The sequence below is a fragment of the Vulpes lagopus genome, chromosome 11, assembly GCF_018345385.1.
Source record: "Vulpes lagopus strain Blue_001 chromosome 11, ASM1834538v1, whole genome shotgun sequence".
Lineage (NCBI taxonomy): Eukaryota > Metazoa > Chordata > Mammalia > Carnivora > Canidae > Vulpes > Vulpes lagopus.
Window position 1 is genome coordinate 14380482 of NC_054834.1, and position 21103 is coordinate 14401584.

General features: G+C 50.1%; 1 protein-coding gene across 1 annotated transcript in view; it reads right to left on the reverse strand.

Annotated features, from left to right (window-relative positions):
- Nucleotides 1–21103, reverse strand: part of CDHR3 (cadherin related family member 3) — a 59722-nt gene that overhangs the window by 3701 nt on the left and 34918 nt on the right. Inside the window, exons 8-17 of the mRNA XM_041723047.1 lie at nt 20303–20492; nt 14283–14454; nt 12933–13035; nt 11696–11794; nt 10013–10239; nt 7911–8082; nt 5787–6037; nt 3583–3764; nt 1471–1484; nt 251–282 (exon numbers count right to left, since the gene is read on the reverse strand). Of these exons, the coding sequence (XP_041578981.1) occupies nt 251–282; nt 1471–1484; nt 3583–3764; nt 5787–6037; nt 7911–8082; nt 10013–10239; nt 11696–11794; nt 12933–13035; nt 14283–14454; nt 20303–20492 (1442 nt within the window). The remainder of the gene's footprint in view (nt 1–250; nt 283–1470; nt 1485–3582; nt 3765–5786; nt 6038–7910; nt 8083–10012; nt 10240–11695; nt 11795–12932; nt 13036–14282; nt 14455–20302; nt 20493–21103) is intronic.

The window sequence follows — 21103 nt, forward strand, 5'->3', positions numbered from 1 at the left end:
GCTGGTGTAGATAATAAACACCACTATTCAATATTTATGAAATCCACTTCTGCAAATATATCAGCAGACATGTTCAGTGGAGGGAACAAATTTTAGTGGGAGCTCGTCACACAGCAACCCGTTCTGCAGCCAGACGCAAGGATCTCCCTGAATGGTAAACACCCCCACGAGGCTGTGGCGGGGTCTACCCGGGAGGGCCCCCCTCCCACCACATCACCCAAGCCAGGTGCCCTGTGGCCACCATACTTACCACCAGTATCTCTGGTTTTGTATTTTTCGTTTCTGCAGGGAAAAGAACAGATAGAAGTGAAGCTTCCTGGACACTAAATTGACCTTAAAATTCTACCCCCACAATGGGATTTCTCGTAAACAGGCTTTGAACGTAGTATTGCAGACACAACAAGGAATTCTCTGTCTGGAGAGATGTTTATTGACAGCTTTCTGCCTTCTCAGAAAAATACACACACACACATCATAATAATATACCAAAAATTTTTTAATGTTACTCTTTTCTCCATATATTGCTATGACTGGACCTGGGAAATTAGCTTTTTAATGAAAGATAAGAAAGATCCAGTTGAGACATTTGTTCATAATGTGGGGATTCTTTGCATCCATTCCCCACACCCTTTTAAAAAAGTAACCAGGGTGGGTGACAGTCTGTGAGGACCTCATTAAAATCATTTCATTTGATATGATCAATAACCATTATAATCAAATTTCTAACCCCTGCTTAGACATGCCTTGTGCAGCTCAGACACGCACGCCTAGGGATTGAGTGATCAAAGCAATTTTTTAAAACACACACACACACACACACACACACACACTTTCCAATTCTCTGTCCAGTCTCTCCCCATAGCCTGGACTCCCCTGGAGGCCGGGGCTGGGTGCTGACGTCCCCTGAGGCCGGGCGTCCTTATTCAGATGGACTCTCAGCGCACATCTGACTGCACCCTGCCCCCCTTTCTAACCCGCCTGACCCAAATAATGTGTGAAAATGATCACATCCATTACAATCTGAGAATAAAGTGTCATTGGTTCTTGACAAAGGGGGGCATCTGTCCAACACAGAGCATTAGCTGTCCTGGGGGGGGGGGGTCGCACCCTCCATGTGCAGCCGCGAGCAGACACTGTGTTTAACTCACGGCGAATTCTTCACTCCTGTGCCTCTAGGGGCCTCAGTTCAGCCGGGTGGAGGCAAGTGTGGGTGGGACCCAGGCAGGACTTGGTGGACAGATCTGAGCGGGCTACTGGCACCAGGCACCCTGCCCTCCCCTTCCTCTGCCTACATCTGACCTCTGCGTCACTTCAGCCACAGGCTACGTGGCTGAAAACGCACGGAGACAGAACCGCACCCTGATTCTACACCCTGAGTTGGAACGCTTTTATTTAGAACAACAGGGCAAGCAAAAGCCAACAAGAACAGCAGCAGCAGCCACACACAAGGGGAATAGGCATGGTACATACCTCCTTTCTCCGCCCTGTGGGGAGAAAACAAGAGATGGACAAGTGTTAACCTGAGAGCACTCTGCACGGGTGCCCGCGTGATAACCCGGCGCCTTTGGGCAACTGTGTTCCTTGGGATTCGGGGACTGATCGATCGAGGGGATGGGCAGGGGGGCTAAAATGAAGGCTGAGCTCCTACCCCAGCTCCAAACAGAGCAGCTCCGTCACTGGTGGTGTGGGGCGAAAGAGGTGCTGGGAGTTGAGAAGTTTGAAAATTATTGCTTTGTAGAACTTGAGGGAATATATTTTCTCTGACAGCACAGGTGAGAGCATGGCCAGCGGGCCTGGCAATTGTCCTGCCTCCTTTTTCTCTCAGTAGCCAGCTTGAGCAGAAGGCTTGGCTCACAGCAGGAAGCTTCAAGGACTGGCAGCTAAACCCTATTTTCCTATAACACGAAGACCTGGACTTGGATGCTAAGCCCCTTTCCCATGATAACCTGGGGTCCCCTAATTCTATGACTCTAATTTTATTCTTTGCTGTTGGACAGACATTGGCTGCCCTAGGGGATACCTAATTTCCAGAGAGGCCAGGCCTGAGTCTGCGTAAGGAGCTACTTTTCCTTTTTTAATTCAACCACGTTGGAAACAATTAATTTTTAGGATGTAAGTTAAGGCCACCAGGTTCAAGGAACACTTAACCATAAATTGCCGGAGAGTTACAGTGTCTAGTGGATGACTTCCTTTAAGAACTTGTCTCTGAACCCCATTACGGACCACCACCATCCTTAAAAGCTCAAGTGTCACTCATTTGAAGTCAATTTTTTCTTCCAAATCAATTTGTGAGTAGAGCCCAAACAAAAATGCCTTTTTCTGATTTCAGCAGATGCTCAAGGATTTCTTACCTTGAAGTCAAGGTTGCCAATAGCAACAAACCTCCCCAATAAATATGGCAAAATGCAATGCCCATGTTTATGCTCACGCCTTATACTTTTGTACGGTCTTTTCATTCCCAGATTTCAAATTATTTGATCGTACTAGTTAATCTTCAATATACCTTTAAAAGGTATATGAAATCTCATCACGCTCTCGTTGTGCCAAAACTCGGGTCCCAATATCTTGAGATCCTTGAGCATAGAGCTAAACTTGGAATCTAGAATCCTGAGCTCACTGGGACTCACCCACAAAATAAAATGCAACCAGACTTAAATACTCTATAAGCCTTTACTCAGCATCAGGAAGAGTGCCGAGTGCTTCCTTTGCATTTGCTCATTTGATTGTTTACTTTTCAAATAAGGAATTGAGATTCACGGAGGTTTCCACTCTTGTCTCAGGCCATATAGAAAATGCTGAGCCCCGATCCGAACCAGGCCTGTGTCTCTCCAAAACCCAGGCTCACAACCATCACAACCATGCCGTCATGGTGGGAGCTTCTGAGCCTCAAGAAACTGGGTCAGGGGAAGCTGGGAACAACGAAAGTGCTCTCTCCACTTCACTCTGGCGTCTTACTGCAGGCAGTAAAAGACACTCCGTGGAGTAGGTGGTAAGAAGCATGTGAGTGCGCAAGAGGCAACATGAAGGAGGGAGCATAGGGCTCTGCTCACAGCCCTTGAGAGTGAGAGATTGGGGTCACATGCAAAAGAACAATGATTATTTAGTCACACAAAAGCTCAGTGAGTCACTGGAGCCAAAAGCTTAATTCCCTTATCAGTTTTCTGGGGTTCCTCTAATTCATCCCATCCTTTAAATATTCTACAAACACCAGCCCAGCATATTCTATCACTACTCACAACCAGGCTTGCTGCTGCTTCTTCTTCTTTTTTTTTTTTCTGAAGCTTTTATCCAGGGCAAGGTGACCTGAGGATGAAGCCCCCATGTCACTGGGAATATATCGAGGACAGAGGCAGGTGCCAGGGAAAACCAAAGGAGCCATTTCCTAGCCAAGCAGGTGATGAAGAGGGTACCAGGGCTGAGGGGAGCTGGGGTGCCTACCCCACATCCACTTATCCTTCCTCAGTCCGGGCACCCTCTCTACCCTGTAGAGAAGTCCTGTTTCCTACCCTCCCTTCTCCTGACAACCCTAGAAGCCTGTCCTGAAGGAAGTGGTGGAAAGGGCCCAGCCCACTGGCAACTTACGGAGGTTTCTTGAGCTTCTCAGTCTTGCGGGGGCAGCGTCTGTGGATGGTTTTGGCCAACAGGACGAGCAGGGACACCAGGAGGCCCAGAAGCAATATGGAGCCCAAAGTGAGGACAAAAGGCACGTACCATGCTGATGGAGAATAGATGTTTTTTCTCAGGACCTGGTAGATGATCTTGGGCTTTAAAGACAGAGAGGGGGTCAGGTGAGTGGAGGGTGGTTTTTGGAGACATTTTGGACATGAGCACTCTCTCGTGCTCTACACACCGGGCATCCATGTACTTATAGTTCTTGCTGCTTCAACCCATCACCTTATATATAGTCTTTCAAAGCACCCATGAGGTCAAAACCCAGAATGTTTAGGGAACTGAAGAAGCAATTCTGGACCTATATTTTACTCCCTTCTTCCGTTTCTCAAATGCTAAAAATCCCATTGACTTTTTTCCTGCCAAATCATGGCATAACCCTGCGATGAATACAACCATTGTCTCCCACTGGGAAGACATGCGCCATGAAAGTTGTTCTTTTTAACACTTTGTAGGCTTTTCAGGACTCTCTCACTGCAAGCTGTGCTGCCAGATATCACAGGGTTGATATCACAGTGAAACCTCAGGTTTGGCATTTGCTTCCCAGAGAGGAAGACAGACACCAAACAAGGTACGGAGATTTGGGAGCTGGAGATGTCACAGTCGGGTTCATGCTGTAAGTCCCAGAAAGGTGCCTACTGGCTCCCACCACAATGGAAAGCCCTTAAGAGTATCTTATGCCTCCATTTGTTGGGATAATATTGACTCCAGCACATGGGATGTGAACATGGACCACTTCATGGTAGGACTTAGACAAGCAGAATTTGACCACCTGTCACAGGTAGCTAAGGTGCTGATGACTCTCCCCCTGCCATACAGCACATGTGGGGCTGCCTGCTGAGGGCACAATTTTCCTTGGGTGCAGGAAGAAAGGGGAGAAAAGACTCAGCACAAAAATAAAGCCAGTCCCTCCAAGAAGCAGTGGGAGATAATCCTACTGTCAGACTCCAAGCTCTCCCTTCCTTCATCACACTGGTTTTATCGTGACACCTGCTTGTTTTCTTCCTCCTGTCTACTACAATCTGTAGTTAATGTACGAATTTAGATATCTGCTCGTCATCTGTCTTCCTCTCTAGATTGGCAGCTCTCAAGCTTTAGCGCACATCAGAATCCCCTTGGAGGCTTATTAAAAACACAGATTGCTGGGCTTCACTCTCAGAGCTTCAGATCCATTAGTTCTGGAGTTGTGGTTGGGGACTCCAGGTTCCAATATTGCTCGCATGTGGCCATGGTGACGATCATGTTGGGTGAGGCCCAACTTCATTATTCTGGAGTGGGCTTAAGAAGAATTTCTAACAGGTTTCCAGGTGATGCTATTGCTGATGGTCTGGGGACCACTGATTTACTATAAGCTCCATGACAGCAGAGATCGCTTTTGGCTTGTCACCAAAGAGCTTGGCATATTATATAGGTATTCAATCAATATTTGTAGATTGAACCAATGAAATTTTTTGGAGGGGAGTAGGGTGCAGATGGGTACATAGGGACTCTTCAAAAGGAGTGGAGAAGAGCACCTGACAGCTACCTGCTTCCATGGACATTGACTTGCAATGGCTCTTAAGAACAAGCACAGGGGCACCTGGGTGGCTCAGTTGGTTAAGCATCTGCCTTCAGCTCAAGTCATGATTTTGGGGTCCTGGGATTGAGCCCCACACCAGGCTCCATGCTCAGTGGAGAGCCTGCTTCTCCCTCTCCCTCTATTCCTCCCTCTGCTTGTGCTCTCTCTTTCTCTGTGTCAAATAAATAAGTAAAATCTTAAAAAAAAAAAAAAAAAGAGCAAGCACAGAAGTGAAGTTGTGAAGGTAGCTGTTGGCCATATGTCCATGAAAATTGGCTCCTGTGCCCCAAGCACTGCAGGTGGTCAATACCTGACTTATCACAAGTCAGTGCAGAAATGCACATTCTGCTTTACCAACACAGGAAAAGCTAATGGTTCTGCAAATCCAATGTCTCCCTTAGATCTCTGCCTACGACCCCAGCCCATAGTTGGCACTCCTGGCAACATCCTAACACCTCGACTCTTTTCAGCCCATCCCTTATCTGTCTTGGGGTAAGGGGCTCCATCCAGGTACATCACAAGGGATGTAACTGGGGCATCAAGGTCCCAGGCCCCTTACCCTAGGGGTTGTGGTGACAACGGTGGTGGGGTGAGGAATGACGCTAATGCTCAGCGTCACCGTCCCCGTTTCAACGTGAGCCTGAGCTTTCTTCCTGCCAGACAGCAAGTTGTCATCAGTTACGTAGACAAGCAGCTTGTAGTCCCAAATCTTATCAAGCCCATTCGCGTAGTCGAAGCGTGTCATGAGGAACAGGCTTGTAATGTTGGACCCAGCGTTGGGAGAGAAGGTAAAATGATCGTTGACGTTGCCTAAGTGCGATTTGACACAGGGATTTGGGGAAAAGAAAGAAAAGAGTAAGAAAAGGGTTTAGAAGAAAACTGTATTCCATCAATTCCTCAAACATCCACGCCTCAGGTGTAGATCGTGTCTTCTGATGCACCAGAGCCAGGTCACTGATAGGATAAGGGCCTTAACCAGAGACCTCATGGGTACAGGAAAACTCTTGCAAGGCACCTGGGTGGTCAGTTGGTCAACGGTCTGCCTTCGGCTCAGGTCATGATCCCAGGGTCCTGGGGTCGAGTCCCACGTCAGGATCTGTGCTCCATGAGGAGTCTCCTTCTCCCTCTGCCTCTGCCACTTCCCCTGCTCCTGCTTGCTCTCTCTCTCTCATGCTCTCTCTCAAATAAACAAATAAAATCTTTAAAAATAAAAAAGAACTCTTGCTCACCGACGGTGCGGCTACAGCAAGAATGAGGTAGAAAAGCACAGCCCTGCCCCGTCCCGGAGAACGGCTGCCGTCTCTCTGGGCATCAGGCAGAGATCTAATAATCCTGGGGGAGCCCCTCGGGCCAATCCTCACTGGCAGCATTTATCCGGTACCAGTGCGCAACTCCCACTCAGGCCAACGGGTGGGAGGGAAGGGGCTCGGGGGCCACATCTCCAGCCATAGGCCAAATTCACTCCATTGCCCTTTAAAAAAAAAAAAAAAATATATATATATATATATATATGTTCACGAGAGACACAGAGAGCTAGGCAGAGACACAGGCAGGGAGCCCGACACGGGACTCGATCCCGGGACCCGGGGATCACGAGCTGAGCCGAAGGCAGACGCTCAACCACTGAGCCGCCCGGGTGGCCCCACTCCAGTGCCTTTGCTGGAACCTGGCAGGCCACCCTGGTCCTGGTCCCGGCTCGGCAGGGGGCGCGGCCCTGGGTGCTCCTGAAGGCACCCCATGCCCTGCCTCCCCCTCAGCTCGGTTGGGCCCCGAGGCTCACAGCTTAGAGCCCCCACAGTAGAAGCGCTACCACCCAAGCAGTCCTTGCTCATCCCTCTGGTGGCCCTCAGACTCATTACTGACGGAAAACCAGTAAATGGAGCAGGAGATGATGCAATTTTTACTCCCTTAGCAGCGAAGAGCTCCGTAAAGGCCTGAGGGTTCTCGGTATGGATTATTTCCATCTTCGCAACTGGCGTCTGGAGGCGGTCTCTGCCCCTGGGCCTTGCGACACAGCCTGCTCGAGAGGCTCCCTGCCGTTGGAGTTCCTGCCTCTGCCAGGGCCCAGCAGGCAGCCGAGATGGATTTTTACTCTTTCGCATGGAATTGCTCTGCTTGTTTGGGTTTCAATCTCTGGCCCCAGCACTTCATTAGATGAGCTATTTTGGTCTAATTTCCATGGAGGGGTGCTCTTCCCCTGCCCCCCCCCCACAGTAGTATATTTTTAAAGAGAGAATGTGAATGGAGTAAAAGAGAATTCCTGAGGACACGTTTCAGAATGCATTTAATCTCTTTAATCTATTATTACTCAGAGAGAGGACTGGGATCCCCCTGCCGCCCTTACCCCACTACAGGCTTGCAGGAAAAGAGGTGGCTCAGGAGGAGGACCAAAAAAATTTATACTAATATGGTACTTGCACCGTGATGGGTAGGAATTGGGGAGGGTGAGGGGTGCCATCCATGGGGTTCACTCTTCCTTGGGCCAACCACGTATGGGAGTCTGGGAAGAGTTAGGTGAGACAGGGAAGCCAGGAGAACTTGGAGGCGCAGGACCATTAGGCTCCTCAACCCTGCTTCCCTCTTTCAAAATACTTCATCCAAAATACACTGTGCTCCAGTGTATGAACCCCTTTTCCCTAAAGAGCTGCTAAGGCCTCCAACACAGCCCTTGGAAACTGTGTACCTGAGCCAATGGAGTAACGAAAAGACTGGGGACTGGAATCGAGGTCGGTACACGTCAGCTTGAAATTCTGGATGTTTGTGCCAACTTGCAGATCCACTGGGACGGCCAGGAAATAAGAGTCTGGGGTACAAATGGGCTTTTCGTCATTTTCTTCAAGGACGTTCACAGTTACCTAGAGCAGCAAGAAGATGGCCATAGGTAATAGCTAAGGCTTGCAGAGAACTTGCTGTGGGCCAGGCACGGGGGACTATGCACTTTTGGTGGACCAGGGCATTGAGACAGATGATATGATTATTCCCATTCTCCAGATGAGGAAACTGAGGCTTAGGGAGATTAGGTAGTGGACCTCAGGCCCTTCCATTTGGTGAGTGGCACAGTTCAGGCCTGTCCTACTCCAAGTCCTGGGCTATTAACCTCTGTTCTGTGTGGTGTACGTGTGCTCCTGTGCATAATGTATGTGCACACTCACATACCCCCCCCCCCCACATGCATCTAGACGCATGGGCTCATCGCCAGATGATGCTGAGCTGTTTTTCCAGTAATGATAACGAATTTACAGTGACCCCCTATTGTTCCTTGCCCATCGCCCTTGCAAATTGGAAGTTCTGTCTTTAACTTTGGAATATAGAGCAAAGGTTCTTGGCCTTGGCTCCACTCCAGACCCAATGAATTGGACTCTCTGGAGGGTGGGGCCCAGGCACTTTTTTCAGTGTTCTCCAGCTGACGCTAATATGCAGCCAGGGTTGAGAACCACCAGGATAGAAGGAGTCAACCTGGCTAAAGCAGGATCTCATCTGTAACCTGGGTTATTAGCGCCGCACGAAGCTGGTGGCCCTAACCTGCCACGAGCAGGAGCCAGCCTATTCTTTCATCGTTGTCTTTTATGCTTGGTGAATTGGAATATGGACTGGGACGCCTGCCAGCACGGAATCATAGAACGTCAGCCCTGAAAGGGACTTTATGTGATCATCACCCTTTTTAAAGGCTTATGAATTTTGAGTCGTATTCATCCTACCTTTGAAATTTGGGGATTTCAGCTATTTCTGAGCCCGGGTATAAATTGAAATGTTCACTCTATCTAGTTAGCTCCCAAAGTGGAGTCCATTCATTTTTCTCAAAAATCCAGCCTAACAAACACTACAATTATCTTCAACTTAGCACATCTTTTGCTCAGCTAGCAATGTCAAGCCTCACACATCATTAAAAACATGTCCCGTTAATTCAAAGCCAGTCATCAGAGGAACTGGACTATTCAGGCGATGGGTTATCAGGTGACTCTCCATTTAAGAGAGAGAGAGAAATTGGGACACAAAGATAAGTATTGCTCAGACCCCCTTGGAAGATTGGGATCAAAGTTGAGAAATGAACTCCGTCTCCTGACTAAACCAGTTTTAGTTTTTTTGTATCACACGGGGCTGCCTGCTAAGAGTTCATTTTGCCTTATGCTACTTCACTTTACTAATGGGAAAGACCAAGAAATAGTTCCATCTTTGTGGCCATCATATTACCTTCAAATAATCCTAACCGTGGACAGCACACACCTGCTAAAGCTTTGCTACTCAAAGTGTGGCCATGGACCAACTGCATCAGCACCACTTAGAGGCGTGTTAGAGATGCAGATTCTAAGCCCCACTCAGCCCTACTGACTCACAGTCTGCATTTAACCGGATTCGCAACACCAAAGTTGAGAAGCAGCATAGCCCTGGATCAAGCCACATCCTTTGAAGGTCCACTCTGTCTGATGTGATGCAGGTGGAGGAGGAACGTGGCAAAACTACAAGGGAGGGGGACATGCATAGCTACAAAACCACACCCCGCTTCTGGAAGCAGGCATCTCACCACTAGCCCACTGCCAAAGCAAAGGGAGATCTAAAAGGTGATGGGAGGAAGCTTGCCACACAGTGAGGATGCCAATCTTTATTTCCTGGGCTCTGCTGGGTGTGTCTAAGTGTGCCATCCTGGATACCACTGGTCATTTCCCCTTCCATCTGCAGGATACGCCCTGTTAAGCTTCCTTATTGCTACAGCCACACTGGCAGGTGCCAGAGAGATCCTAAGTTAACCGGTTAGGCTGGTGTGAACATACCCACGGCACCACTCACAGTGACTGTGCTGGTGTCCTCGCTGTTGGTGGCCTGGATTCTGAGAATATAGACGGGGGTTGTTTCGTAGTCTGCTCTAGTCACCAGCTGGAGTTCTCCCGTCTGGGGATTGATCCAAAATATGTTTGGGTACTGGAGGCTGGCTCCGCCGGTGGAGATGGAGTACACGACCCTGCTCTGGGGGAAGTCTTTATCAGAGGCATGCACTTGTCCGACCCGGGTTCGAGCTGGAAGATAAAGTGCCTGAGATTAGTCCTGCTTTGGGGGGTGAAGGGAGGCTCCAGGAGTACACATTCTCACCGCCACGGGCAGAAAGACTTTTGGAGGGCTCTCTGCTGTTCAAACTCCGCATATTTCATGTCTTCAATTCTATTAAAATCGAATTATGCTCATGAGCAAGCACCGAGTAACTGACCCCATAGTCCCAGCCATAGAGTAAGGTGCAAAAGACAATTCGCGCCTTTCTATAGACCCCGAGCATGCCAATTATTGCCCGATGGTAAGCAACACTGCAAAGAACGTCCACACACATACGTGGTGTGCAACACTGTTGTCTAAATGTCTTTCAAAATTTCTGTAATGAGCATGAATTGCTCTGATAAACGAGATGAAAAATATACCGTTTTTTAAAAGGGTTTGGCAACCAATGATTAGAGTACAAAATTTTAAAGACTGTTCCATTTTGCTTATTTTACAAAGCTTGTTGGTGGGGCTGCTGGAGTGCTGGCTGGCTTGTTCTGTAGATCTTTGCACTTCTCAAGGGCACAAACCTCTTGATTGACTGTATGGGCCCAGCGCTTGGTGCTTGACCCAAAGTAGGTGATCGATGATCGTAATAAGACCTGTGAGGATAAGAAGTCTATTCCTGCTGCATTTGTTATTCCCTGGATAAGGCATAAGGAATTGAAGTATGCTCTTCGGGCCCTCTTTTTGCACTTTGTTTAAAACTTAACACCAGGAAATGGAGACCATCCTCAAGGCAGAAAATAATATGAAGAGGAGAGAGCATTTTAGAGGGAGTGTTGGGGTGAGTGGGTTGATTGAACATAGAAGATGATGAAGTTGCCACGATTAAAGCGTGGAGAGCGGGGGGCGGGGGGGGGAGGGGATGTGGGATCCTATTAAAATTAACGGTCCCACCTTGAAGTCAGGAGGGGGCGGAGGAGCAGCTGAAGCTGCAGGAGAGGAAGAACCTGCAGAAATCGAGGTGTCAAGAGAGGGCACGGAAGGGACCTCCAGGGAATCCTGTTACCAGTGAGAAAATGTCTCTACTTTGTTTTCAAATGAAGGAAATCTACAAATGGGAAATCTTTTCTCTATTTTTAAATTTTCAATTCTCTGCACGAGCTGGATAAAAATCACAGTGGAGACCGAGGGAAAACGTAGACTACGAGAAGGGAAGATGAGCAGCGTCAGGCGCGCAGACAAGGAAGCAATCGGGTTCGGAGAAACGCAGTTTAAACAATAGTTTTCAAAACCTAGGTTTCACCTGGAGAGCTCCTCAGCGGTGAGGATAATTTAAAAAGAAATAAGAGATGCAATAAACACGAATGAGCTGTGCATTGCTGTGCACAACAGCACTCGGGGCCCCGGAGCTGAAGGCAGCTTCCACTCCGGGGAACGCGCGTCTGGATGAAGGAGTCCCGCAAGGGCACTGGGGTCTGTGTCCTGTCGGCTCCTTACCTGGCCTTAATTCCGACACCTCGAATACGTAGGACGGCTTATCAAAGACAAGAGGAAACTCATTTTCTGGCTTTGTGAGGATATAGATGTAGATATTGTCTGAAAGCAGAGATAGAAAAAAATTAAATTGCAACACCCCACTCTCACACATTTGTTTATTCACCATTTTTAAATAAGATTTTACTTATTTATTTGAGATAGAGCCATTGAGAGAGACAGAGACAGAGACGAGAGAGCATGAGTGGGGGGAGAGGCAGAAGGAGAAGGAGAACCAGGCTCTCCACTGGGCAGGGAGCTTCACCCAGGACTCGAGCCCAGGACTCTAGAATCATGACCTGAGCCAGAGGCAGACGCTCAACCGACTGAGCCCCCCAGGTGCCCCTAGTCATCGTTTTTTAAAGCACCTGCTGTGTACCAGGTTCTGTGCACTTGCTGTGTACCAGGGGATGCAAGGTGAAGCAGACCTGCTGTGTCCTGCCTTCACGATGCTTAGGGTAGTTGGTTGCCTTTTGCTGAACACGTGTACAGGTCACTACGGACGTCAGAGGAAGTACAAGAAGACGGCTCACAGGGATATTTAGAGTCACACAAGCGGGGCCAGGGGAGCAGGGGTGGAGGGGCGCTGATCTGGGCATATGCAACGATATCGAGAACTGCATGACTATCTCAGGGAAACCATAAGCTGCTGGCCTAGTTGAAAAAAGAGGGGCTTGGAGGTGGGCAACCAGAACTGACGTCAGAGTCAGGCAGGGGCCAGTGATGAAAGTCTTTGTGTGCCAAGCCAGGGTTTGAACTTGAACCTGACAGCCCCTGGGGAGACCCTCGGAGGGCTTTCAGTGAAGAAGTAATAGAAAGGAATTTGCATTTCCTGAAAATCACCTTCAGAACGCAAAGGGGGTACGCTGGAAAGGGACAAGACAAAAGCCAGACAGAAAGATCCTAAAAAGACTGTAAGTGTTGTAACTTAGCCAAGAGAGAGGAGGTTCTGCGTTCCAGCGCCGGCAGTGGAGGGGGGGCAAGGCTGGAGGGGCAGCAGGTCCTGGAGATTTTAGGTGTCACAGAAGAAAGGACTCAGAGACAGATTAAAAGTACCTGGCAAAGGACAGGAGGAGGCTGGGCTGATTCCCAAGTGTTTGGGTTTTTGAAGTCTCCTTTAGAGCGCACACGCCTAGCCCAGCACCCAGCACTGACCAGCTCCGTTTAGCTGCGTCATGAACTCCATCAAAAGGATACTTGCTTTTATAGTAAGGAGGGGCAACGTCCTGCACCTGGATTATCACAGTGTATTTGTTGCCGGCTGCCAGATTACTTGAATTTTCATAATCTAGGTCACCAATCAGCTAGGTTAAAACAGAGACACCATATTACACAGAATAAAACATCCTTTAAATTAGGCGGACAGAGACATTTTCACGTACTGTTAGTGGATACATACATTGTAAGACCTTTTCTGCACAGCATTTTGCCCCTAAGAGGAGCTTTAGCGAGTGACGTCCATACCTTTGCTCACCGCTAGAGGATCTATTCAAAAGAATTTACCAGGAGAGACAATCTATGTTTAAAGACATTCATCAGGCACTATTGCCCAACAGCATAGGCTCAAGACTTCAGGTTACTTGAAAGGAAGCACGGTATGGAATCCGATAGGCAGGGATACTTCCATCATTTAAAATATCTTTGCATATATACATGGAATATACATAAAAATCTAGCATAGGGAAGAAGACAAGAGGGTAATCTGTGAACACGTTAATAGAGGTTATCCCTGGATGGTAATGCTGTTCTTTGTTTTTTACGTTCTACAGCAAAGATATATTACTTTCTTAAACAGAAATTATTTTCCAGTTGATACGTGTGCATAACATTGGTAAGACTTTCTCGGGGGAGGAAGAAGGGCTTGGGATGGGAGGTGGAGAGAGAATGCCTAGTGGGCTGCTTCTTCGCCCTGAGACTCTATCCCTGATGCAAAGACCTCCCCCGACTCCCAGACCCCCCCACCTTCTGCCCTTCCACCTCCCTCTCCTGCTCCCCCATCACCCTCCAGTGGGAACCCTGGAGGTGAAGGTCCCACACAGCTTACTGGGACCTGCCTTTTATGCCCATCCATATTCCAATTCTGCTGTTTTGCCATGGAGATGCTGCAGAGGGGGCACCTACACACCCCCACTCCCTCATTCTCCACTGGGTCTCCAGGGCTCCCACAAGGCTCGGGGCCCAGGGCTGCCTTTCTCTCACCTTGCGCCTCTCTGGGCCGGAGATGAGCCCTTAAGGACGCACTAGTGCTTGGGCGCAGAGGGCACTAACGTGACTGTGAGGGGCACACAGAAGAGGCGCCAACTGCCAGCTTTGCAGGAAAGGATGCAGTCCTTAGCACCCCGGGCACAACTATGCATAACAAATGATTCCCGGAACTTGGGTAAAATAAGGAGCGAATGGGGAAAACAGAGTCACTATTAAGTTTGTCAGTTACGGTTGCTTTGAGAGGGAGTTACCTTGGAAATTTCTCTCTATGGGGCTGCAAAAGCACTAGGCATGTTACACCAGCTTCCCCGATGCCCTTTCAATGATGCAATGACCATTAACTGACCACGATTTTCCCAGAGCCAGCTGGATCCTGCGAAAATCTGCCGCCGCTTCCCACTCCAGATGGCGTGGTGAAGTTGAATTGGTTGTTTGGTGCTTTGCTGTCATCGTCAAAGCAGAACTTGTTCAGGTCCAGAAGCAACGTCCCCTTGGCCACTCTTTCAGGCACCATAACGCTGGCGAAAAAGACACGATTCAATATTTTCCCCCAACAAATGGTGATGGAGTGTTCCTCCCAACACGGGCCGTGGGCTAGACACCTCGGCTTTAGTGTCAGTTCAGAGCTGGTCGGCAGTTGCTGACCCATTCAGTCACTGCCTAATGGGTTCCCTGCTCTGCCCTTGCCTCCTTTCACACTCAACACGGTGGCCAGAGGGATCCTGTTAAGACACTGTCGGGTCACGCCACTCCTCTGCTCCTAAATCCCAAACGGCTTCTATTTCACCCCAAGTCCTCACTTTGATCTAAGGGGCTCTCCATGATATGTGCGCCCTGCCTCGCTTTACCTGTCTGAACTCCTCTCCTGCTGCGACACCCCCTACTTGCTCCCACGGCCGCCTGGCCTCCCGGGGCTCCTGGACGGCTCCCCAGGCTCTGGCCTCAGGCCCTCCCACTGGCTGTGCCATGGACTCAGTCACTGTCTTTAGTCTCCGACCAATGCCACCTTCTCGGGAGGCCACCCTGGTGACCCTCTCGCAAACGTCAGCCACTCCTGCCCCTTGCTCCCCCTTGCTCCCTCTTTGGCTCCTTCATTATAAATTCTTAGCCCTCATCGTTTTCCCATATAGTACACAGTGACTCATTTATCCTGTTTATGTCCTGCTCCCCCCTGGAACGCAAGCTCCAGGAGGACAGGGATCGCTGTCTGCCCAGCTCTCGGCACATTCACTAATGTCCGGTGAGTGAGCGAGTGGTGACCTCTGAGACTAGCACAGACGTGCGGACAAATATAAGAGAAAGAGAAATCCCGCCCTGCCTGCCAGGGCTTTATGACCTGGTGAGGGGAAATCGCTGGGGCCCTGTGCTCCTCACCTCCCGTGCTCTGAAAGTCTGGCAAGTCCACCACTTGTGTTCTAATGGCTTTGATGTCATAAGAGGGCCCCCTGACACGTTAGTGTCATTCACCCAACAGAGCTTTATTAAGGGTTGAATGGGGGGTTCCGATCTCAGTTGACTGCGGTAGCACAAATGAGTCAAGCCGCCCGCCAACTCGGAGCCATCTGGTCCAGCCGAGCTCGGAGTGGGGGGCCCCAAGGAAGCGTGAGTAACGCCTGTAGGCTTCAGCTCATTCAGGGTTTTTACTACGGCTCCAGGTTTCAGTTTTTCCATCTATAAACTAGACATAAATCATGTCAGTTAGCTTTTGCTTCGTAACAACCAGCCCAAAACATAGTGGCTTAAAACAAGGCACTTGTCACTTCTTGCAATGGTAAGGGCAATCCAGGAGCGCTCTGGGGTCCAGTCTGGCTTGGCCCATCTCCATTGTCTGGCCATTTGGCCGGGGCTGGCTGGTCCAGGAGGGCCTCGGTCACGTGTCTGGTGGCGGGAGGGCAGTAGGTCCCTGCTTCGCGTTGTTGATAACCGTCCCCAAGACTGTCCAGTGCTTCACATGGACATCGCAGGTTCCCCAAAGCAGCGAAAAACGGCAAGTCCCAATGCACGCACGCCGACCGAGCCCCTGCCGTGTCACATTTGTGAAAGTTCCAGTGGCCAAAGCGATTGGCAAGGTCGGGTCGAGATCCACGGAGCAGAAAGCGAAACCCATGCCCCGACGGGAGGAATGTCAGAATCACATCGCAAAGAGGCGTGGATGCAGACGGAGGGGCGTTTGCGGCTGGTGTTCGGTTGGGTTGGGGTTTTGCCATCTCCCTCAATCATTTCTCTTGCAAAAATGTATCGTGGCTGCGGTGAGAATGTGTCTGGAAGGCCCTCCACCAAGGCACTTAAGTGACCATGTGCCCTGTCCTGCTGTGCTCTGAAGGCCATTGCTTCGTTCGTGGTGAGGCCCGGGGCCAGCGCTGGGCGAGGCAGAGAGGCTAAGGCAGGCTCGCTCCGTCCGAGGACAGCGGACTTTGCCCTCGGAGCCCTGGAGGCCCTGGCCACACCCGCCAGACACCCCACAGCAGGGGAGAACGTTTCTGCCCACCCTTGTTCCCTCTCCCCTCGCTCGGGTCGGACTTGGGTGTGCTCTGATGACTCTCCAAGCCCCGTCTAGCTCTCCCCATTTTCTGCCCCAGGGGTGTCCCCTACTACAAGGCCTCACACACATTGAACCCCGTCCTGGTGGCCTGTTCTCAGAACACCAGACTGGCATGTGTTAGGTTCCCTGATCCTCTGCACTCTCACCTCCCTCTGCATCTAAGGTATGCTCCCTTCCACATCCCACGTCCTCTCTTAATGGCAACTAACGTGGGCTCTGGGCTCCGCGAAGGCGGAGCAGCGTCCGACAGCAAGGACGGTCTGGGCCTGCTGAGGAAAACTGGGCTTGCTTCCTGCAAAGCACTTTTTATCCGACAGGTGCCTCTTTGGCAGAGACAGCCTCTGTTCAGCAGGGTCAGGGCACAAACATTTCCATGCCTGTCTTAACTGTACAATGTCTTGGTTTTATTCATAAGCACTTAAAATCGATATCACTTATTAAACACCAAATGCACGGCTGTATCAGAACAAGCACTTTAAAAGCACCACCTCTAATTCCCTCATCTTCCAGACCTCCGTATTCTTGTCCCCATTTCACAGATGAAGAAAGAGTGACTCAGAGCAGTTTCCAGACCTGTCCAAGAAACCGGGGGCACCAGGCACGCTTCTCTATTGTAGATGTTAGTAGATTTTATTTTAAGCTCCAGCAATGAGTCTCCAGGCCCACAGGCAGGTTGGGGATCTGGACCTTGACTCCAACTCTGTGGAAGCCAGAGTGTTGCATCATCCAAAGAATCCTGCGTCCTGCAGCCAGACATTTCATGCACTCTGCCTCTCAGGGCTGCCTAGCATGTTCTTTTCATTCCTCCCTGACGCTTGGTATTTCTCCCCCCAACGCATGACTTGGAAAGCCACTCCCCCTCATTCATCAAGCCCTGCCTCAAAGGCCGGCTGCCCTTGCTCCCAGCCATCTGACCACGTCCCATCCCCGCGCAAAGGTGACTGGCCCAGCCGCAGTCTGAGCCGGATGACCTTCTCCGCCTCTGGCTCACAAACAGCTTGCCAAGCGCTTTCAGCCAAGCGCAGGACAATTTACAACCAGAGTGGGGGCTGTCACGGCGCCTTTGATGCCTCCTTCAGGCCCTGGGCTCATTCATCAGCAGCCTGGGAAAGCCGCAGGGGCCTCGGTGCTCAGGGCTCTTTCCTTCTCCAGGCTGGCCTGAAAGCCTGCAGGACCGCGACCCATGGGGGCCGCAGGGGGCCGGGCACACAGCCACCTGCCTCCAGCCCACTGGGTGCTGGTGCCCTCCCACTCCCTTCCACCTGCCCTCTCAAGCTCCCCTGCAGGGCCCACACCAAAAGCCCTGAAGAAGGAATAAATATTCAGGGACGTGTGTTGTCAGAGCTGGTGGCAGCACCAGTTCTGTTCTGTTTGGTTTGGACTCACCTGGGTGCTCTGGCATGGTGGGAATCGGGAAGGTGGTGAGGATGGGTGGCGGGGATGAGATGGGGTCAGGTTTCCCAGCCCCTGGAGTTCGCAAATGAGGCTGGGTTTTTGGAATAAAGATTTCCACCTCCAGGGGGCTGCATACCAAGGGGCCTCTTGTTGCCCCTCCTCGGATCTTGGCTTTCCCAGGATGCCGGCGAGTTGGAAAAGCCCAGAAGAGGGACTTGCACACTGTTCAGAGTTGCCTTCAGTAATCAATACAATTAGTCTAGTTACTGCCTGGTGTTGACCTTCAGGGCTGATCAGGAGAGATTATCAAGAGTGGGACTCGGCATGGGCTGGCCTGGACAGCCTCGGATATTCAGACTGTGGTTTCCCAGCCGATGCGGAACGCACTCTGCAAGCCTCCTGCCACACGTCGGGGGAGTCTGGAGCACCGGAGGCCACGGCAGGCAGGCGCTCAGCGGAAGGGTACCGGGCCGGGAGGAAATGGACAAAGAAGGGTTCTTACTCCTCAACCCACACCATCCACCCCTCAGGGTAGGGGATCAAAGGGGAGTGGGAGGACCTAGGAGCACAGGGCGCGAGGACAGGAAAGCCCACCCCCACGCCGTGGAGCCGGCCAAGAATGCTCGATTAAGATTTTCAAAGAAAGTAGAAGCGAGACTCTGTATGGCATCTCGACTCCATCCCCAGGGCCCGGGCCTGGACTCAGTTAACAGAGGTGGGTCTGTTTATGCATGTAACAGCGTGACAGCCCTCAGTACCCCATGGCAACCATCCCCACCCACCAAACAGACTCTGAGGTTAGGGTTGGGTAGAAACCTATCACATGGTCAAGGCTCTTATTGACTTGATCAGGGGCTCAGAAGGAAGCAGATGGCAAATCAGGATAATTCTAGGAAGGGTTTAGTAAAGGGGCTCTTACCAAGGTGCACACAGGGTATATGGAAACCCCAAGGGATGGTGCAGTATCTCAGGGCTAGTAAGAGTGGACCTCCCTAACCTCCCCTAGGTCCAGAGGAGCCAGTGGAGGGAGCAGCTTCTGAAGTTGGAACGGAGACAGTTTGCTGTGTGTAATCTGGGACCTTCAGGAGGTGGAAGGGCTTCTCTGGGTGACAGGCAGGGAGCCAGGGAGGATAAACACCCTGACTCTACTCTCCCCTTTACTCCAGGGCTTCCCATTGGCCAACCAGAAACTGCAGGGCAAGGGAGCCAGTTGATACCCATATGGGTCACATCCATACTCCTGTGGCACAGAGCAGGGTGGGGAAATCTGGAAGCTGGGATCTGACAGGGCCAATAGGGTCTACAACTGGGTCTCACCGTTTTGATATGAGAATACAGGCCACACTGATTTTTAGCATCATGCTGGGCAAGACGATTGAGAAAAGAGGGAGACATTCATAAGCACATTAAGGAATTTATAGTTCCATTGCTGACCCTAAACAATCTTCTTCCTTTGTCCTAGGGTCCTTTGCATGGCCACACAATGGATTGGATCTGTGTCCAAAGTCCCCTAGAGCTTAAAAAGTGACCTTGCAAACCCTGTCAAAGGCAGACTCAGAGGACGACTCTCTCCACGGGGACATCTGGAAGTGGGACCGGCTCTGGTCTGGAGCCTTGCTCCAGATGCAGGACACTGTCAGCCAGTGTCACCTCGAGGGGGCCCTCCCATCCCACGAGGAGCCACCTTCAGTGTCCCGAGAAACTGGAGATTAGCACGTAGGAAGCCACAGAGATTAAACTAACTCTGGAAGCTACTAATGTGGCATTTAGACAAAAATAGCTGGTAGAGAGGCAGTGCTGTTTTCAAAAAGGCATATTTAACGCAGAATCATAAGGGGCATATTTTTCAATAACACCGAATAGGCTGTGACACAAAGAATAGGTCGAAATGTACAAAATAACTGATTTCTGCATTTTTTTTCCCTTTTGGTTGCCTTTTGTTTACCGGCAATTAAGTTGCATAAGGTGAATTAGATGCTTTGTTTTGTTTTAAGTAAATACGTGTTTGATTTATTCCTATTACTGGTGGCGTGTTTCTCTGGGAGCTCCTGGCTACTAATCCTAGGTCTCAAGTATCCCTTATAACTGGTAACTAACGGCACCATCTTGCCATGGGTGGCAATAAAGCAAGCAAAGGCACAGTCCAGAGAGGGTCTAACAAGTCCCCGTGGTACTTTTCACCAACAGAGATGAACATGCTATAGAAGAGAGCAAAATAAAAAAACTATATATATATTTTTTTTTGCAAGAGTATGAAAGTGCAGAAGGGAAACAATGAAGAAGAAAGAAAATGAAGAGAGGGAAAAGGATCAAGAAAGGAAAACCTCGCTCCGACAGCAGACACCCAGATGCTCATGATTCTTCAGTTCCTGCCAGAGAGGCCAAAAAGTGGAGGACCACAAAGGAGGGGGGACACAGCACGTGAATACCTGAAAGTGGACCTGGTGCACGAGGCAGGGTTGTCATTAATGTCCTCCACAATGAAGGTTATCTGCATGCGATTCTCCTGACCCCCTGAGGGTCTGTCCTTCACCAGAACTTCCAGAGAAATGGTGGGATTTTGTCTTAGGTCACCTGCATCTCGGTCTAGCCTGTGGACCACTTGGATCGTACCCGTCCCTGAGAAGGCAAAGGTGAGAACACAGCTCTTTGGAGACTTGGAGGCAATCGGAAAGATCATTCTGGTATGAGGACTGGCTTGCAGGGAGAGTACCCTCTATACAAACACATTTTTAAAAACTCATGTAAGTTAGGCATTGATGGGGATACCTGGCCTGATCCTTCTAGAACTTTTCACCTCAAATTCCAAGGTTGGGCCCCTGGCAGCTATGCTTGCCCATAGTTGGCCAGACAGTAGACAGCTGGCTCCAGCTTGACCCACTGAGTTCTCTTACTGGAGAGCGTGGAACCAAGAGACAGAAGTCGGGTTAAGAGCAGAGTTAGAGATCAGAGGCCAGAACTCTCGCTGCCGAGGCTGGTGGGGCAACGCTGGTTCCTACCCTTCCTGTGACCCACCCATGGGTTCTCATGAGATACCCAGGATCCTATTGATGGGTATCCCCTATCTTTTTTTTTTCCTCTCATGCTTGGTTTGGCTTGCCTTCATTTCTGTTTCTTGCAACCAGAGTCTTAGTAAATATGCTCCAGAAAACCACTGTATTTAAAAATTGCATTTGCACTACTAGAGTGAACAGAATTCTAAACCATGGGTGTCCATCCCTACACCATCA